Genomic DNA, 20,750 nt, shown 5'->3' on the forward strand with positions numbered 1-20,750 from the left:
TGTATATGGTCATTTAGAAAAAGGTGGAACTCTCAATACCTTAAAGTTTTGTAAGCGTAAACCAGCTGGGGAAATGTCACTCAATTACTGGAGTTTACATAACTGTATTTGGCGGTGAGACTGTGTGCAGACCTTTAACTACCACAATGTAAATCTATTAATATTATTGCCAGTAAAGTTTGTTTTCAACATTCCAGGCAGGTACTCTTACTAAATCTCTATGAAGCATGAAAATAAATTCCAAACATTACATCTGAACCAGCCTTAATTTCCTTTAATGGCAGATACACCTTTATCCAACACTCTTACTGTTATAACCATTAAGATACAATGTATATATATTGAAAATCAATTAAGATCTGATTTTTCCCTTTCTTATCTTCTGAACACAAGTTACTGTTTCTTTTGTAATCATCCTAACATACCCAAAAAGAAATGATTGAAGGCGACTCAATATGTGTAATCCGTGGCACAAGTCTAGCTTATTGGCCAAATTAATCAATTACGAAAGTTGTAGGTTATGTATGGAGTGGGAATCAATCATTGTGCCTTTGATAGAATACAGGGTGAAAGGGTACAGACTATTGACAGTCTTGTTCTCGCGAATTACAAAAGGAAAAGGACCAGAAAAAAATATATATAATATAATCAGTTTTTAATTAAAATGATTGTAATGGACAGGATGGTGAGGAAATTCGACACAGGCTTAATTGGATGTGGGTCTGCTACAAGTATGCTGGATCGTTTGATTAAACATGGGAACACTTGGATTTCTTCCCACAGAACAAACAAGCTTTAATGGGACATTGGATATCCTTCACAGTCTATATTAGCCATCCAATTATTGAATAGTCTAGTAGTTTCACCAAGGCAGACAATCGTTAAGTTTCATACTCTACGAAGTCTTCCTTACATATATGTAAAACAGTGTATATTTCAACTTGCTACTTAAAAAATGTTACCCTGTCATGGTTGTATACTTGGTATTTGCTAATCAATCCTACTTTGTCATTGGCTTTATTCTGCCTATTTGCTATTCAATCGTTCTGTCATTGACCTTACTCTACCTACTTGCTATTCAATCCTAACCTGTCATTGGCTTAAGTCTTTTCCCCAATAGGTAATAATGGTTCAATAGGTGGTTGTTACAATAGGTGGTTGGTACAGCAAGAGATTGTTACTATAAGTGGTCAGTACACTAGATTGGTGCAAAACAGTTGGTTGGTAAAAGAGGTAGTTAACCAGTACAATAAATGTTTGACACAACAGAAGGGTGGTTTAATATTCTGTCAGTACAACGGGTGGTTGGTATAATATTCTGTCAGTACAATGGATTCTGTCAGTACAATGGGTGGTTAATATAATATTCTGTCAGTACAATGGGTGGTTGGTACAATATTCTGTCGGTACAATGGGTGGTTGGTATAATACAATGGGTGGTTGGTATAATATTCTGTCAGTACAATGGTTGGTTGGTACAATATTCTGTCAGTACAATGGGTGGTTGGTATAATATTATGTCAGTACAATGGGTGGTTAGTACAATATTTTGTCAGTCAAATGGGTGGTTGGTACAATATTCTGTCAGTACAACGGGTGGTTGGTATAATATTCTGTCAGTACAATGGGTGGTTGGTACACTATTCTGTCAGTGCACTGGGTGGTTGGTATGATATTCTGTCAGTAGAATGGGTGGTTGGTATAATATTATGTCAGTACAATGGTTGGTTAGTACAATATTTTGTCAGTCAAATGGGTGGTTGGTACAATATTCTATCAGTACAACGGGTGGTTGGTATAATATTCTGTCAGAACAATGGGTGGTTGGTATAATATTATGTCAGTACGATGGGTGGTTAGTACAATATTTTGTCAGTCAAACGGGTGGTTGGTACAATATTCTGTCAGAACAATGGGTGGTTGGTATAATATTATGTCAGTAGAATGGGTGGTTAGTAGAATATTTTGTCAGTCCAATGGGTGGGTGGTACAATATTCTGTCAGTACAATTGGTGGTTGGTACAATATTTTGTTGGTACCATCTATGACAGTGTGCAAGATCATGACTTTCTATTCTGTGACGACTCTCACTCACCTTGGCTATACTCCTGCCCACACTTTTTAAGGGTGGTTGGTACAATATTCTGTCAGTTCAATGGGTGGTTGGTATGATATTCTGTCCGTACACTGGGTGGTTGGTATAATATTCTGTCAGTTCAATGGGTGGTTGGTATGATATTCTGTCAGTAGAATGGGTGGTTGGTATACTATTCTGTCAGTACAATGGGCGGTTGGTATACTATTCTGTCAGTACAATGGGCGGTTGGTATACTATTCTGTCAGTACAATGTGTGGTTGGTATGATATCCTGTCAGTACAATTGGTGGTTGGTACAATATTTTGTTGGTACAATCTATGACACTGTGCAAGATCATGACTTTCTATTCTGTGACGACTCTCACTCACCTTGGCTATACTCCTGCCCACACTTTTTAAGGGTGGTTGGTACAATATTCTGTCAGTGCACTGGGTGGTTGGTATGATATTCTGTCCGTACACTGGGTGGTTGGTATAATATTCTGTCAGTATAATGGGTGGTTGGTATGATATTCTGTTAGTACAATGGGTGGTTGGTATGATATTCTGTCAGTACACTGGGTGGTTGGTATGATATTCTGTCAGTACAATTGGTGGTTGGTACAATATTTTGTTGGTACAATCTATGACAGTGTGCAAGATCATGACTTTCTATTCTGTGTCGACCCTCACTCACCTTGGTTATACTCCTGCCCACACTTTTTAAGAAGACATATTCCCTGGGTACTAGTTCTGCTCCTATCTGTTTGTCAATTTCATTCCGTAACAAAATGACCTTCTGCTCGGGATGGACCCTGTAAGTAACGAAAACAAAAGACATAAAATCAGCAACACATAGTCACCATACATATACAATCCACAGAGAAAACTTTCTGTGTTCCTGTTGGGAAAGTTGTTATTACGTGTCTTTATAAAATACTTCAAATCTAACAAGGTATCTATCAGCAAAACTTATTATTACCTACTCATCATGATGGATAAAAGGTTTTGGATTTTTACACTTAAAGTTGTTGAATTAGTGGTTGGTTGTTGGTGCCGGGTGCTTTGTTGTTGTTGTTGTTGTTGGGTGTGCAGTGGTTGTATGTTTTTGCAGGGTGGTTTTTAATGGTGTAGGAAGGTTGTTTGCAGGTGTTGTGTTGTTGTTTGTTGATGTGGGGTGGGTGTTTGTTGATGTTTGGTGTTTTTTTGTTTGTGTGGGGTGGTATTTTTGTTGGTGTGGGGTACCTGTGGTGTTTTATTGGTGTTGGAAGGTTGTTTGTTGGTGTGGGGTGGTATTTTTGTTGGTGTGGGGTACCGGTGGTGTTTTATTGGTGTTGGAAGGTTGTTTGTTGGTGTGGGTGGTATTTTTGTTGGTGTGGGGTACCAGTGGTGTTTTATTGGTGTTGGATTAGGTTGTTTGTTGGTGTGGGGTGGTATTTTTGTTGGTGTGGGTTACCGGTGGTGTTTTATTGGTGTTGGGAGGTTGTTTGTTGGTTTGGGTCAGATTCGTGTTGGTGTGGGGTACCGGTGGTGTTTTATTGGTGTTGGGAGGGTGTTTGTTGGTTTGGGTCAGATTTGTGTTGGTGTGGGGTACCGGTGGTGTTTTATTGGTGTTGGGAGGTTGTTTGTTGGTATAGGGTGGTGGATTGTTGGTTTGGGTCAGATTTGTGTTGGTGTGGTTATGTCATTTGTTGTTGATGGGTGGTTGTGTATTGGTGTGCAGTGGTTAATTGTTTATTGGTGTGGGGTGGTTGTTTGTCTGTGTGTCATGGTTTTAATACCTGATAATTCCGGCTGATACTGTTTCTGTGACATTCGCGTTGAGGAAGTTGTTGTAGCGCTCTCTCCATAGGTTGTGTGGTACCAGATATACATGTAGATCTACCAACTGAAAAACGACACAAGTCATTAATACATTTTACATTCAAGAAATTCTATACTTATTTTACAAAATACTAATTAAATGTTACGCTACATATATTATATTTCAGATATTTAAATAATGCAGTTTTGCTGAGATGAATAGGATATCTGATCTATATGTACTAAAGAAAAACAAAAGCACATGGCCATGTGCGACCAAAATACAATTCAATGTAGGAATTAGTTTGTGATCATTTCTTAAAAAGCTTAAAAAAATAACAATCATTCTTGGAATCATCTAATCTTAGCTATTGTGAGGTGACCTTGACCTTTGACACAAGGTAAGAACTTCAGTATCAGTGCTGAAGATATACATTAAGTGTATACAATGTATTTAGCGACCCACCATAACATGGAAGTGTGTATATACGGACAAACCATATATAGGGACGGTACATAATAATAATGAACACTATAATTATTACTAGATCCCATCTCTCTGCTGATAATGTTTTACTGCATGTGTAATTGGTGTTAGAAATAAGAATGATAGACATCTACAGACCAAAATGCTAAATTACCACCTTATATTTTTTTATTTTTAAGAATGAACTGAAATGAAGCAGATTCGACATCAGGCACATACAACTTAATTGCCTTTAACTTTTAAATTGAATGACTAAAACTAATAAAGGTTTATGCAAATTTTATAATGGATATTTTTTTTAAAATATTACGACAACATCTCCTACAGAAATGTATTCTACTGTTGGTTTCTTAATTATGCATATATTTTTCTTTCTGAAAATCCAATATAATACTAAAACCAATATATAATATTTGTATCATATGACTGCAGTGTATGGAATGCTGGCCCTCAGCCATATGCAATGTTTTTGATACATGATTGATTTCACAATAACAAATGTGTCTGCATCACAGAAGTTAAGGCTGAATTAGAACATGTGCATGCGTGTACGTGAAAATGATAAAAACTAGGCATGATATGTTTAAATTAGATCAGTTGTGACATTCAACTTTTCAACTTCATACCCAAGTTCCAACCCAAAGATCGCAAACAAATACCCACAAACACATTACAACTTCGTAAGCCTATAAAGCTATCAAGCCTCTTAACAGAACTCGTTATACATACCAGTGGTGAGTTAATCGTTTACTAATCGCACACACCCTGGTATACGTACTGAACACAACAAACAGGCAGAGGCGACATAAACAATCTACGTAAATCACATTTATTTGCCCTTGAATTTGTTCGCTATTATACTTTTTTTTTATAAATTGACGTAATGTTAACACGTAAGTCTCGTAAGTCTCGGAGAAGGAGAGGATTTACGGGAGCAGCGATACGTCAATGTTGGTTAAATCCCATTTCCTGTTGTGTTAATCATTTATATCCCAGTACACTTTTAATCGTAATCCCAGATCTTTAATATACCCTGGATCAGACTATGTTTACAGGACTATATACTCAGATGATTTATGGGACCTTTATAATACACAGCTATATATTATCATATTGACCAATCGGACGCTTCACTAATGGTAAACTATTCTGTCATTGTTAGCTAATGTATGCCTTTAATGTTTTGTGATCTAACATATTTTGACCAAATTTGAAATGTGACAATACAGTTCAGTACACATTAACATGGTTTTTATCTTTTTTATTCAGTAATGAAATAAAGATCTCAGCATTATTTTCTAAATTCAGATACTTATTTAATATTCAATTATTCGTCTTATTAATTACTACTGTATATTCAAGTTAACTTGACATTATTGATTTGGTGGTGATGGGGCGTCCATTAATATTTTTCTATCCAAACATCTGACTGAAAACAGACTTCTGGAAGTAATTGTAACTGCCTTTGGAGTAGATAATATTTGTAATACTGAAACACAAAGCTTATAACTCAACCTGTATAAGCTAAAGCATACTCGGGACCCAGACATGATCCATAAATCTGTATCAGCCTGGATCTTGAATTACAAGTTATAGTTGTTATGTAATGCAGCAAAGTGGGAATCATGATAAAGCTAAATGAATTGGAAAATTGTTAAGTTTATGGAGGGATCATGCATACTCGATCCCGATCTCTGTGGGAAATGGATCAATAACAAATTCTGGGGTCCGTATATTCCACTGATAAATCAGTTGAGTATATACTTAACATGCAAATCTTTTGAAAGCTGTTAGAGTATGTTTACGTAAATAGGATCCTCGAAATCCGAAAACTAAGTGATTTCTCCGTGCTTTATGTTTGTATGCAGGGTCTCTTTTTTAATTAAACAGTAAAGATAAAAGAGGAGAGTTGATGGTTACAGGTTTATATCATTTCACTACTGGACACTTCAGGCGACCGTTATCCTATGTACAATTAAAATCTGCCACATATCCTTATACAGGTATAACATACAGGTATAACATACAGGTATAATAAACAGGTATAGTATACAGGTTAAACATACAGGTATAATATACAGGTATAACATACAGGTATACCATACAGGTATTATATACAGGTTTAACATACAGGTTTAACATACAGGTTTAACATACAGGTATACCATACAGGTATAATATACAGGTATACTATACAGGTATAACATACAGGTATTATATACAGGTATACTAATACAGGTATAACATATAGGTATTATATACAGGTATACCATACAGGTATAATATACAGGTTTAACATACAGGTATAAAATACAGGTATTATATACAGGTATAACATACAGGTATTATATACAGGTATATCATACAGGTATTATATACAGGTATAACATACAGGTATAATATACAGGTTTAATATACAGGTATACCATACAGGTATAACATACAGGTTTAACATACAGGTATGACATACAGGTATAATATACAGGTTTAACATACAGGTATAACATACAGGTATTATATACAGGTATAACATACAGGTATTATATACAGGTATATCATACAGGTATAATATACAGGTTTAACATACAGGTATAACATACAGGTATAACATACAGGTATTATATACAGGTATAACATACAGGTATACTATATATATACAGGTTTAACATACAGGTATGACATACAGGTATACTATACAGGTATAACATACAGGTATTATATACAGGTATACCATACAGGTATTATATACAGGTATAACATACAGGTAAAATACATTTATTACATATATCAAAATATGTAAAACATAGATCTGCCCTTTTGTTATTTAAAGATTCAATTGTTTAACTTCAGATTTTATTTTTTTGACAATTACAAAATATTAGTGTTTTACACTGTTTACTTTTGTTTTCAATCTCAAAATAATCAGATTTCATTTTGAGTTTTGACTTTGAGTACTTGGAACATATATATGTATATAACAGTTAGCTAACACTCATGGGCTTAAACCTATGTTGACTTGGAACTGATCCCAAACTCTCCAATCTATCAAAGACACTCAGTCTGGGGGTGACAAATTAACATGTTTACCACCTGCTTGACTTTCTCGTACTTTATAAACATCATCTTAAACATTGACCTGCCTGACTCCCGTTAATAACTAATGTCTATAGAGAGATAAGATCACGGACATTTCCAAAATTTCATAAACCATCAATGCTGAGAGCTTTCGATAAAACCTACTTGCATACATAATTAATAGTCACAGGACATAAATAGTCTTCAACATCCTCATATTTCACCGGCAGCAATTAACACAAGTAGTTTGGAGATTAAATATGGGGAATCGTTAGAGAACATACTGTATAATGAATGTAAATCGGACAGAAGTACACCAAATGCACACATGTTAAACCAATGTCTATATGACGATACGACTAATGTATGTTAACTTCCAATACACAAAATGAATTATCCAAAGTACAAATATTGATAAGAATGGATGATTAGTAAATTTGACATGGAGAAGTACTACTGCTGATGTGCCTGGTAATGTTTATAAAGTCACAAGGAGGCAAGGACAAGCCTTAAACAACAAACAGATTGTTGCCAGGGTAGTTAAGAAGCCTCTTTGGTAAAGACTCAAGATTTGTGATGGAAACGGCAAATGTTTACTGGAATAAATGATATCTATTTATTGAACCCAAAGAATCGAAACGTCCGAGGCAGGTTTGTCACTTGTTCAGGACTGTGCTTCAAGAATGAGGCTATAGAACAGTAGTAAATTGATTCCTGACTTTGGAGTGAATAGGTATATCAGTGCGGGATGGACTAACATGTTCCTGTTAAATATCGTCTTGTTTCAATGGCCGAAAGAAACAGCATATTAATCAATTCAGCGTTGAACAAATGCTTTACGGTCAGGTTTTGAATAACTTAACTCCTTCACCCCTGAAATTTCATAATGAACTATTCCAACATTTAAATTGGAATTGGAGTTCAAATGTGTCTTTAGGGGTGAATGAGTTAAAGATCCCTTCCAATGTTCAGCCCAAACTCCCATGCTAACACTGTTATGTATACACTACTATGATTTTATTCTGTCAACACAGTAAGTTTGTATAAATTGTTATATTTCCTCCACAGTATATAGCAAGCACACTACACTACATAGGACAAATATTATTAAACAGCTGGAAGAAATTGACCAATTTACCAGAAAGACTATTACTCTTCAACATGTAGACACAGCAACAATACATATTGTAGCATTAAGTATTTAGATCATATCTTGAACGACAAATAGGTAGCCATTAGTGAAATTGATATTAGAGGGTTTATAATGTCCCTGGGGAGCTACAAGCCTTATATGACGGGATTCCCGTCAACAAGGCATTGTTTGGCAGACAAATATTGGTACGGCACTTTTCTTTGTGGATAACACGACCACTGTGGACCTAACAAACAGAGGGGACGGTTATTAGTAATTTAAGGTTTGTCTGATATAAACCTTACACTATGTACAAATAAACAGTGGATCTTACAAATACATGGTTGAAGGTTTGTCTGAAAACAGAATTCAAAATTCTCACAATGGTACTATTACATGTACAGTTTATTAATCAGAAGATCAAGGTTTGTCTGATATACCCTAATTCAGTCTATGAACCGAAGAAACACACAGTTTGTCTTTTATGTAAATTATCCCAGGAGATAAACGTTTGAGTGATACAGATTAACAGTTGGTCTAGATCTTTCATGTAAATTATCCCAGGAGAAAAACGTTTGAGTGATACAGATAACAGTTGGTCTTGCAAGTAAAGCTACAAAATGTATTTTGTCTGATACACACTGAACAGGTACAAATATCAACATGTGACCACTTCCACTGAGAAGCGCTGCAAAGATATCTCATGTGACAATATATCGTGATATTTTGAATAGAGAAGATACACAATATTTTTTGAGAGGTTACGATACACCTACGATATTTTCCTGATTTTGTTGTTTCTGAGTTTAGTCAATGCATATTCCTTCCAACGTGATGAGTGACAGCTTCAGCTTGGCATGCACGTCAAAAGACGCGAATTGTGTGAAATTTTAAGTCATGACCATTTTGGACCAAGTCTATTTCCTGTTGTTATATTGCCATTAAAAATTTGCAACATATCTTTTCTCTTCGCTTCTACTGTTAGATGTACATGTATCATGATACGTATCGTATCGTGACCACAGTATCTTCAAACGTATCGTAACGTCATGTTCATGTATCGTTGCAGCCCTACCACTAAGGATCCCTAGCTGTCCCACTGCACTGGGGTTTTCCCTATATCCTGCAGTAACCTCCCCTTAACTTTGGATGTTACAGTCTTTGGCAGTGGTACAGGCACCCTTAACACACAATCTGTGATAAGAGGCACCACTTATCCCCCCATTGCAGTGATTTCGATGTAAAATGAACCTGTTTTGAGAGACCACCTGAAGAGACAGTACATTTGTCCTTGTCCTAAAACAGGTTGTACTGTACATTACCGAACATGAAGTGGGTTTTACATGTAAAGCTATTTGTAGATGAAGATTTGAGTGATACAGTATGTAGACCTTCTTACAATCAAGTTCCAATTTACAAATTATATTGTGTAATCTTTCACAATATGACTTCCTATATGTACCTGACGAAGAGGCAACTGTCTAAATGGTCCTGCTATTTGTAGGAGTAAGTGAACACAAGGCTGAAAAGCACTAGCTAACATGCTTACATTGTAGACAATACCTGTCTGCGAGAAGAAACGGTAGTGAAATCTGACAGTACCTAACGGTAAATGAACAAGTCTATACACCTTACTGACCCCGTTCATTCATTCTCCAACAATGAACCAAAGTAAGTCTAATGTCTGCTTTTGAGATGATTGTGCAAACAGGCCTTAAAATTTTGAGGTGAAAATGTCAACTCTCTCCACCTGATAATGCATAAAAATGATACGTACAACCAAACATTTTTTTTTTTGGACGTCTTTCAAATGTAACCAGAAAAGGTATACACCTGGCATGTTCTGCTCCTCCACATGTTAAATTGATCAACTTGAGAGTTACAGGTAAAATTCTTCTGACAGGTGAACGTGTACATGATTTAGGTGACATAATAATTCACAAAAGAATGATAAACAGTTTTAAACTTTCAGGTAAAAGATTAGAATGCAGATGATATATATGTCGAACTTGATATAGGTATAACTGAAGTGAAATGGTATTCTGATAGAATACGATACCTCACAATTACTAGTGGCCCCTGAGTCCCGTTACGCCGATCAATGTGCTAAGCTGGGTGAATAAAATCAGGTTACAACCATACACAAATAACTATACTGAACTATAGTCTCTCTACAATCTATTGGCCAGGTACGTACACGATGACCGTATATGTTATTGCGTAGATTGCGGGAATCTATATCAGTCCATCAAAAAATTGTTGTTCCTATTTTGACATCAACTTGATTCACACTGCGTACACACAGCCCAAACAGTGTATACCATCGAATGACATTAATACATCATAAATACAAAAAGAAATTTCCTGAGAATTGATGACATCCATATTGTTTCAAGCTAATTACAAAAAATATTTGTGACGCCAGATATTTTAATACCAGCGACTTTCATGGGAATTTACCACACAACATACTGAAATGTGATTATTCCAGAGATATTTTAACCTGGCAGGTGAATTCATGATCGTGGAACAGCAAGTTTCAAAGGATTTTGTTATCTTTGTCCAGATGTTTAATTATAGGTTATTTATTTGTGCCTCGACACACCTTAATTAATGACAAAACCTGGGGTAACCTAAAAATATCCACGTTGTTAGCAAACCCTAGCCGCACACTACCGGGTAATAGAGTTTCACCAACACAGGAAAGCATCATTGTGTGAAATTAAGTTTTCATATTTTCGAAGAGCCATGCAGCCGATCATTATATCACCCAACATGGCACAGAGGGACAGCCATTCAACAAGCTGACAACCAGTCTGTTTACTTTATATTCCAAACATTTTTAAAAATCAATTTCCATTTTTTTTTTTTAAATGTGATACGCTGTCAACATTTTTCTTTTCAAGTGAGACTTATGGAGGAAAACGGTTCTAGTATAATTTTGATTAACAATTACCGTACGGATCTGAACAGAAATGGATTTAACTAATGGTCTACTTTCATATTTTTCAAAATTCTTAACTGGGTTAATTAGAATCATACCACATATTATATTCAATAATATCAAATCATCGGGCGTACACAGCTAAGTGATAAAAATATCAAAGAGAATGATCAAGAGAGAAAAAAATCACTGCACTGTACGATGTGCCAATCATCAACGGAACTAATGAATCGTAAATTGGAATATTTCCGTTACTGCATTGACAATATGAAATGTTACGTCAGTGTGGGTTGGCAGTTGACGTACATCACAAGTTTTTGTACGAGATCCAATTTCAAATCATAATACACACCATGTAACAAACTTTTAATTTTAAAACTGCAATACATGTACGGGGTATCTACAATCTGGTATCACATGCTTCTATCAATAGAAAGTTGATAATAGTTTAAGATACACTGTACATCAGTAATGAGTTCTTAGCAAATTGGTATCTCAATAAAACTCAAACTGTTCACAGTTTACCAAACCAAACATATAGAATACCATTTCTGAGTCAATAGAAACATGTTGCCATGCCAGGGTAACTTTATATCATAGTTTCAGTCATAATAATAGCTCTTCGTTGATAATGTCCACCATTTCAGAGTTTAAATCAATTTTCTTGTATCTTGTAGAAAGTTGAGATAATATTTCACTAATTTGTTTAATCTGCATTCATTTCTGCAATGAAATTATCTCCAAAGAGGGGGGNAGATTCACAATCATTATCAACGAAACTAGTTGTTTTAAACAAACTACCTATAAAGTAGATTTTTAAATTACAAAGAATGTAACGTAAAATCAAAGACAAAAATGGGTTCTGCAGATGCAGGTTCCTCCCCGATACTCCAGGGATCGTTCACTTTCGCTCTCTGCACCCCTGGCATATGTCATGGCAAAATTGAAGGCTCAGTGTGCAGCACCTTGTGATTGAGACGAGAAGACTAGTTTGATCCTTTGATGTACATTTACCTGAGACAAATCAAATAGTTAGTTGTGTGCCTTCAATTTTGCTATGACATGTTAGCCACGTGCCTTCAGTTTTGCTATGACATGTTAGCGTAACCCCTCGAATATCGAGGATGGTGCAGGTTAGGCAAGTTGCAATATGTATTGACAGAGCACCTCCATATCAAAATCAAACCTGTAGTGGTTAATATAGCCTGATCAAAATAGGTTAGAAAAATATAAAGGCACCTTTACACATACAGTCAAACTTTGATGTTTCAAACTTTGCTGGACTATCTGGAAAATTTGAAACATTGATACTTCGACTAAAGAATCTTAAACATTGAGATCCTGAAAGTAAGACAGAAAGTGAATCTTATAATATGTGACGAAACAAAGGTTAATACATTTATTTTCAAATATAGATATTGGATTTCTTATAAAATTCAGTATTTCTCTGTCAATTAAATTTCCATCACCTGTGTTATTAAAATAACCATGGGACAATTCAATGTTCTAGTTCTGGTGAATATTTCACTTTGATTTATCAGTTGTAATAATCAATGTTTTCATAACGAATGGGCCTTAATTATACTTGGAAACAGCAAGAAATTTGAATGATAGAAGTTTGATTCACGAGAAGAATTAATTAGTAGTGTTATATGAGGGGGAAATTCTGGACTTTGCCGAAAGGTTGCATGAATCAACCCATCATGAAGGTCGAATCATCAAAGTTTGATTTATGGAAGTTTGACTGTACTTGTATTAGTCATCTGTCTGATAGCTAGGGCTAATAAGCTATTTCAACCAACTTACCAGCAGAGCATAATAAACTGATAAGTGCATTTAAAATCAACTACAATATATATATATGCAGTTACACTTATAAACTCACTAATATGACCAGTGAGCTGATTCAATTAACTTAAAACCCTGGGTGAGCTATAACATTTAACATTAGTGAATTGTGCTCCAATCAGTAAATGGATATACAATATACAATGTATTTCACTCCAAGTGTTCCATATATGTTAACTTTATAAGTCATAGAGATGCCATTTAACCCTCCAATGACCTTTTGCAGACAATCTTTGATGGCATAAGCTATTTCAATGAATTAGATCTCAATAGTTTTACATACCAATAAATATCCCATTAAGAACAAAGTGTTACATTTTACAGTTTGAACTTTTAGTATATACTTATAAAGTCATTTTGCATATATATATCCTTTTGATGGATATGAGTTTTCTTAAAGCAGGTGATCTTAAAAGTGGATAAAATCTAAACATTAAAGGAAATGTTTATCAATGTACCGATATATATGCTGGCATTGTTATGTACCGTACTATCCACCTACACTATAGATAAGCTGTTTGTATATCTTACCTATTGTAAATGAGATTATTTATGTCCTCCCTTGTAGTGACAAGAAACAGGAAACAATTTAGCCCAAACAGCCCTATTGGTCAATCAATGTGTCACGCATACCTTTTTAATCAATACACATATACTTTAGGGGGTATATAGGACCCATGGCCACACCGAGAATTATAATCTAAGCTCTCTCCCTTATTTTGTATATGAATATCTTTTAACAGAATGTGGTCTGATCAATGAAACAGAACACTAATAGTCACGAACTTTGTGCCATCTTTCATATACCACAACGAGCTCACATACAGTTAGTTAAAGGTACAGCTGGACAGACTAACAGTGAATTATCTCTAGATCTGTAGTTTAGTTAAGGGTACATCTGGGCTGATATTCATGAATTCATTTTCATGCTCATAAGCCTGGATTTTGAGTCAAACTGTAACTTTCCTCTTTATTACTTAAATCCTGTGACGTATCAATGGTAAACAAATCAAGTTAAAACACTTAAAAAAAGGTGTTCGATTTAAGTCTCTCCAAATTTCTCCCAACTCCTCGACGAAAAGTGAATAATCATTAATTCATCACCAGCTTAGAACAAGAATGAAATTGGGCTTGAGCACAGAACTTGAGTTTGAGCATGAGAGCGGTTTCATGAATACAGTTCCTGGACAAAATAATTTCCTATTATGCACATGTGACATGTAGTAATGTCTTGTCTTATCTAGTTCCAATAGTGTCAGGATCAGGACACAGCAGGGACAACACCATGGTTACGACTACTATACCCCGTTAACTCATTCACCCCTGAAGACACATTTGAACTCTACCAATACAAAGGTTAGAATAGTTCATTATGAAATTTCAGGGGTGAATGAGGTAATTGATTGAGGTAGGAGTAGAAAACATCCATCAGCCGAACCCCTTGGATTTTTCTGTTATCAAAACCCCAATGTGTGACATTCATTTTCAATAGTGATTATATCTCTCTATAATACATATAACTTGTGTCGCTTTAAAATCATTGTTTATACACAACAAAAACGATGAAACAACAGTTTACCTGTTTATNAAAGTCAAGATTTTAGATCTGAGAAAGTTAAGTATACTTCAGCAATCCTGAGACTAGAATAAACACACCCCAAATCATGGTAATTATCCATATTTAAGATAACGGATTCAAGGAAATTGTAGAATTTGACCTCGACTAAGTTTAATTCCCTTTAATCAAACAGTATACAAACTGACTATAACCTTGATGTCATAGACAAGCTTTGTAAACTGTACTGACTCGTTTTGCTTGAATCCTAGTTAAAGGAAAAAGGTCAAGATATAACAGTCTTTGATAAATTCTTTAATCTGATAATAAAAATGTTCAGCACTGAATTGCAAGAAAAAGTAAAAAAAATCTTTCGAATGTGCAGGATATATGTAAAATGTCCATTTAATGTTTTTAACATTGGAATTGATAATTGAGAATTTTAAGTGGCAGAAAGTTTGGACGGAATCCAAACTCACGAAGCAGACATTAATTTTCCCCAGTGTGATGGTAATTTAGAATGCTCAGGAGAATATATTGCAGATAACCATGACAAACTCTACCCTATACGGGATTTTAACTTACAGGCGCGACATGACATATTACGGCGCTCCTTAGCTCTATCTTACAGAACTGTACCTGTGATCTGTTTTACAGAAGTGTACCTGTGCTGACAAATTGAATCGCGCAGGTGAGATGGCAGAGATCAACATTTTATCATTTCATCAACGATTGTGATCCGCTCACACTGAAGTAATTGGACAACCAGCAACTTAGCGGTATATATACAGTCAGCGTGTAAAAGCGTTTAACCCAAGGTATATCACTGCAGCTGTGAGACATTTCAATCACTCTCACCTGTAGCTGATATTAGATAGAATTGAATCTTAAAGCTAGGGTGTGCCAAACAGTTAACAATGCAAAAGGACCGTAACGTCTTTTTGGAAGATACTGGGTATAAGGGCATGATAAACCAAATGTGCTACGTACCCAAGGTACAGTTAAACATTGTTACTTCATAATGTACTTTCCTTTTTAAAAAAAAAAAAAAAAAAACTCAAGCCCTCCCCCCATAAAAAAAACCAACAAAAAAACAACAACTTATGTGTGTGAAATTAAAAATGCCAAAATTTAGACAACTCGAGTGATGATAAAGATGATACAGATTCAGTGGTAAATCACGCTTTTCCAGGTTTTTGCTAAATCTACACCAAAATCACTATAATTTTACCTTACAATTTTAAAAGACGGACAATTACAAGAGCAGGTTTGACGGTAGTATTTCATGTTTAGAATTGACAAACATTGTAATGACATTTTTGGGTATACAGCTAGATTCACTTGAACTGATCATCGGTGAACTGAGACAAGTCTGTTCTACAGAGTTATACCTGTAATTATGGTGTATAACTTAAAACATTGTGTCAATACTCTCTAGTCCTGGAATATGCTGTGGGGTTAACAGCTGCAAGCAAATGTACATGTCGAATATTTGAAAAATGTTGAAATATATGACAGAGCTCTCTGTTATCGTTCAGTCTATCACCAGCCTTATGTTGCTGTCCTTGTCCGTTAACCAGGTAGGTCTGTCGGTCAGAGTGACAGTATAACAATCTGATGTTCAGGGTTCGAATTCCAGTTTGGTCCATTTCAATTTTTACACTCGGAACACTGTTTAGGATTTATATTTTGTTTGTTTCATATATATATTATTTTCCATTAAATTCCCACAAGGTATGGTTTTCTTATTAATGATTTATCAAAGCTATAGTCATTCTGGGTAAACAGCTTCCAGCACTTAGTTACAGCTTAAGGCAGCGGTACGGGGATCCTTATCAGCGATATATGAATTATTAACTTCATTCATATATATATATATATATAGTAGATAATAAATAAATAAGTCCTTGCGAAGGAAAATATAGAAATAAAATATATAATTTTTTCAGATCGTCCGCTAGGCCTTTCTGCCTTCTAGGGCTTCTTCAGGCGGATTGATGTTTATTTATCACCGTTGGTTACATGACGTCATCAATATTTGTATAGTCAACAATTTTAGTGACGTCATAAATAAACAAGCATAGTGACGTCACAAACAATACCAGGACAAAGAAAACATCTGCATACAATACATTGCAAAAATCATTGTGCATTCAATTACTATAAGTTCAAGTTCAAATAATTGATTTGAGTATCACCGTCATTGAAAACAAACACACAATTACAACACTATTTTCTAAAATTACACAGAGGTCGCCCTATACAGCGTTACGTGAGACTTTATATAGGCTATAGAAGCTGTATACACAAGTTAAAATAATTTGAGATACTAAAATCAATTGCTATATATATAATGAATGCCTACGTCTATCTGATATTTGTTTGGCACTATAGATACATATAAACATGTTACTACCACTGTTGTGGACGTATAACAGATAATTTAATGACATCACATAGAAATAAACTTATATAACATTGTGGATTATAACAGATAATTTAATGACATCACATAGTGAAACAAAATGTCTATGTGTGTGTTGGGCTTTAACAAACAACTCATTTCTTATAACTAGATATAATGGACAATTAAGTAGTCCAATTATCTACTTCATTATCGCAATTAAAACATGTTCTCAAATTAACTAAATTTTCATAGGGACCAGTTTCCAATCGAATTAAAGCAACTCCACACACAAACGTGCACCAGTAACCATTACACTGTGTATGTATTGTTCTGTAATAAAATCGAGCTTAAATGTTTGAAAGTTCTTAATTTATTTCTACCTTTTCTGCTACCGCATATTACACTAGGGCGATTCCTGTAGATACTTCAGCCTTAACAGCCAGCTAAATCAATAACTATCAATCTTGGTGCTTATAGAATAACTCTAGGCTTTCATTTCATCAAAACACAGTGAATAATTATAAATTAATGAATTTATTCTTGAAGCACAACATCATCGCATGAAAACGAAAAGAAGTGCTAATCTTTGTTATTATCGTACTACAGAGAATCATGTTGCTATCACAACTGTAGACAATTTCTTCGAGGCCTTCAACGTATCGCTGCTGATGTTTTTCGATAGAACACATATATATATATGACAATCCTCCGCACCACAAACAACTTTCATTGCAACTCAAACACAGCATTCCCATCATGTCAGACTTGCCAACACATTGCATGACAGGAGATGCTAATACACTAATTGTGTGTAGACCTATCCACAAGCCGGAAGATAATGGAATTAGGGAAAATGGAGTTCCGTTACCAGATAGCTCAGAGATGATTGAACACTATCTCGATTTTATTGCATGTCTATAAGCCTTGTGGTACATCTACCAATAACGACAATATTCTTTTCATCATACACCGTATTGAAATTGTTTTTTTTCTCTACTCATTTCTGTGATGGCATCGAAGCCAAAATACAAAATCAATCACACAACAAAGGTAACCAATTTAAGAGATACACTTGGTTAATTGTATTTTAACAAGCTTGTACCATCACGCATTCACTGTCGACCTGAACGCATGCATTGCAGTGTCGGAGCTGAGGCACCGTCTGTTCTACCGTTTATAATAATGTAGTCATTCTAAGTACAACGTGGTCTGCTAAGTGTCACGCAAATCATCATCAGGTATGTATCGATACCGACAAAGCATCAAAAACAAACACATCATGACAAAAATAAACAAAATAAAAAAATGAATTTCGGACAGTGTCATAAACTTTGGCATAAATTTAACTGAACAGTAAAATATTCTAATTACGAAAAAGTCAATGTGTGTTCTTTGAATTCAAATTAGGCATTAAATACTACAATTTCTTTTAGAAAATGTTGAATAATATGACCTGACATTATCAATTGATGAATACAATTCAAAAATGTCTGTAAGACATGATTGCCCCCCCCCCCCCTCCCCCCCCCAATCCCAATACAAATAAGTATCATTTTTTGACAAGTTTGTATCAATAGTTGACCAGTTTGATCACTTTAAAGAAATGAAGTCGCCTAGAGCGATGAGTTACATGAATATAATAACACTTATGCCCCCCCCCCCACACACACACATGACCCCTCCGTTTATATTTGTTTTGAGTAAAATTTCAGTAGCTACTGACATTTGGGAGGCTGCACGACCACATATGACTGAGGATACTGCTGTATGTATGGTAAATAAGTCTTGTTTCTAGTCAAACTTGTGATACGTGATTAAAGTCGAAAAACTAATCAAATCCAATTTTTTAAATACCGCCCAGTAATTTGAATTTCTGAATCTAATCAACCATGACAATGAGCTGACCTATAGCCTACAGCCTATCAATACAATAGTCCAAACTTTCCCCATACTACATATATATATATATACCCTACGTTTGACTTGATCACTAGAAACTGCCTACAATCCTTCTACAATATGATTTGTTCAATTAATAAATCTCTGAAATGAGGAATATTACACCAAACTACGATTGATAAATATCAATATACAACACGGATATGACCAGACCTACAACATTTACCTTATAATCAACTCTTATCATAATACTCCGCAATGTTCTATACATCGAAATTCATTTCTATTTAACATTATGTAACAGACAGAGTTAAGTTCTAGATTTTTCTTGAATATGAATAATGGATTTATGAGGCATTAATTCAAGCCAGTATTTAAATGAACATTATAAGATTAGTACTGTACCGCTTAGATCATACTCATGAAATGTGAATTTACCATTTTAGTTTATTACAATACTCCCGTGGTAACTATACCAGATTTGATCATCAATAAGGAAGTTTAACTATGGGGGTTGAAATAATACTGGATATGTGAATGTTTCTTTACATTTCTATAGAGATCAAAACAGTTAACACCTTCATAATAAATGTTGTTTGCTCAACAATGAAAACACATTTTAGCATTCATTTGGTTCCAGTTTCCAATACACATACCTCGGCACTTTCTGGTCGTTTGGCCCGCGATCGCAGCAGCAGGCTCATAGTCAGGCCTGATACGGGAGAATCACACACAAAATACTCTATACACTCCGACAGAATACTCCGTAATACATTTCCGTTGACAGTGTTTTAGGTGTGACTATTATAATGGTTGCAGGACACACTAATAGCCCCACCTGTAACACACACAGGTAACCAGGACACCTGATATAGTCCAATCTCCAGTTCAAAAGTAAACACTGATTATATTTCTAAGTTTACAATTCTGAGGCGAACTCCTTCCACTCACCTGTTCACCTATAGGTAAATTTCTGATATTGCCATTTACTTTGGCATTAACTGAACAGTAAAATCAACAGTGGCCATTCACCGACCACAATAAACATTAAACACACAATCACCAAATTCCACTGGTCTTATCCGATCCAAAAACGTCATAGCTTTTTTTCACCTTATGGTATATATAGATCACTTGATGTTAAACCACAGGAAAGTAAAATCCAGGGAAAACAAAATTCACTCGAAAGTCTTCTTTGGCTGAAAATTACTACACCTGGCCATTAATGAAGTCAACAGAGATACAGGTAAGATTGTGAAAATACTTGTATAGACTGTTACAAAGGTACTTCATGTCACTGCATTAAAACTGACGGACTTGAACAGGGTATAGGTACCGGTAGATATGGATATAGGCGATTGTGTAAGCCTATTTAACCGGCGTCCAGTGACAGTGTGGGTATATATACCTATCACACAATGGCACAGAATTTGTCGTTACTTACGGATAATACCTGTGTAATCCTCTCTGTTGGAATTCTATTCTACGATACAAGCTTATTGATTCTTGTCATTAAACGTCACA

At 35.1% G+C, this 20,750-nt stretch overlaps 1 protein-coding gene across 3 annotated transcripts in view; it reads right to left on the reverse strand.

Annotated features, from left to right (window-relative positions):
- Positions 1–20,750, reverse strand: part of LOC110454429 (spermatogenesis-associated protein 1-like) — an 85,181-nt gene that overhangs the window by 41,882 nt on the left and 22,549 nt on the right. For 2 of the 3 annotated variants that reach the window (XM_021503920.1, XM_021503922.1), the window contains exons 2-3: positions 3,858–3,964; positions 2,774–2,891 (exon numbers count right to left, since the gene is read on the reverse strand). In XM_021503920.1, coding sequence (XP_021359595.1) covers positions 2,774–2,891; positions 3,858–3,964 — 225 coding nt within the window. Of the gene's footprint in view, positions 1–2,773; positions 2,892–3,857; positions 3,965–19,882; positions 20,601–20,750 lie in introns of those variants that run through there. The other variant, XM_021503921.1, reaches the window with a different exon arrangement.

The sequence above is a fragment of the Mizuhopecten yessoensis genome, unplaced genomic scaffold (assembly GCF_002113885.1).
Source record: "Mizuhopecten yessoensis strain PY_sf001 unplaced genomic scaffold, ASM211388v2 scaffold7833, whole genome shotgun sequence".
NCBI lineage: Eukaryota > Metazoa > Mollusca > Bivalvia > Pectinida > Pectinidae > Mizuhopecten > Mizuhopecten yessoensis.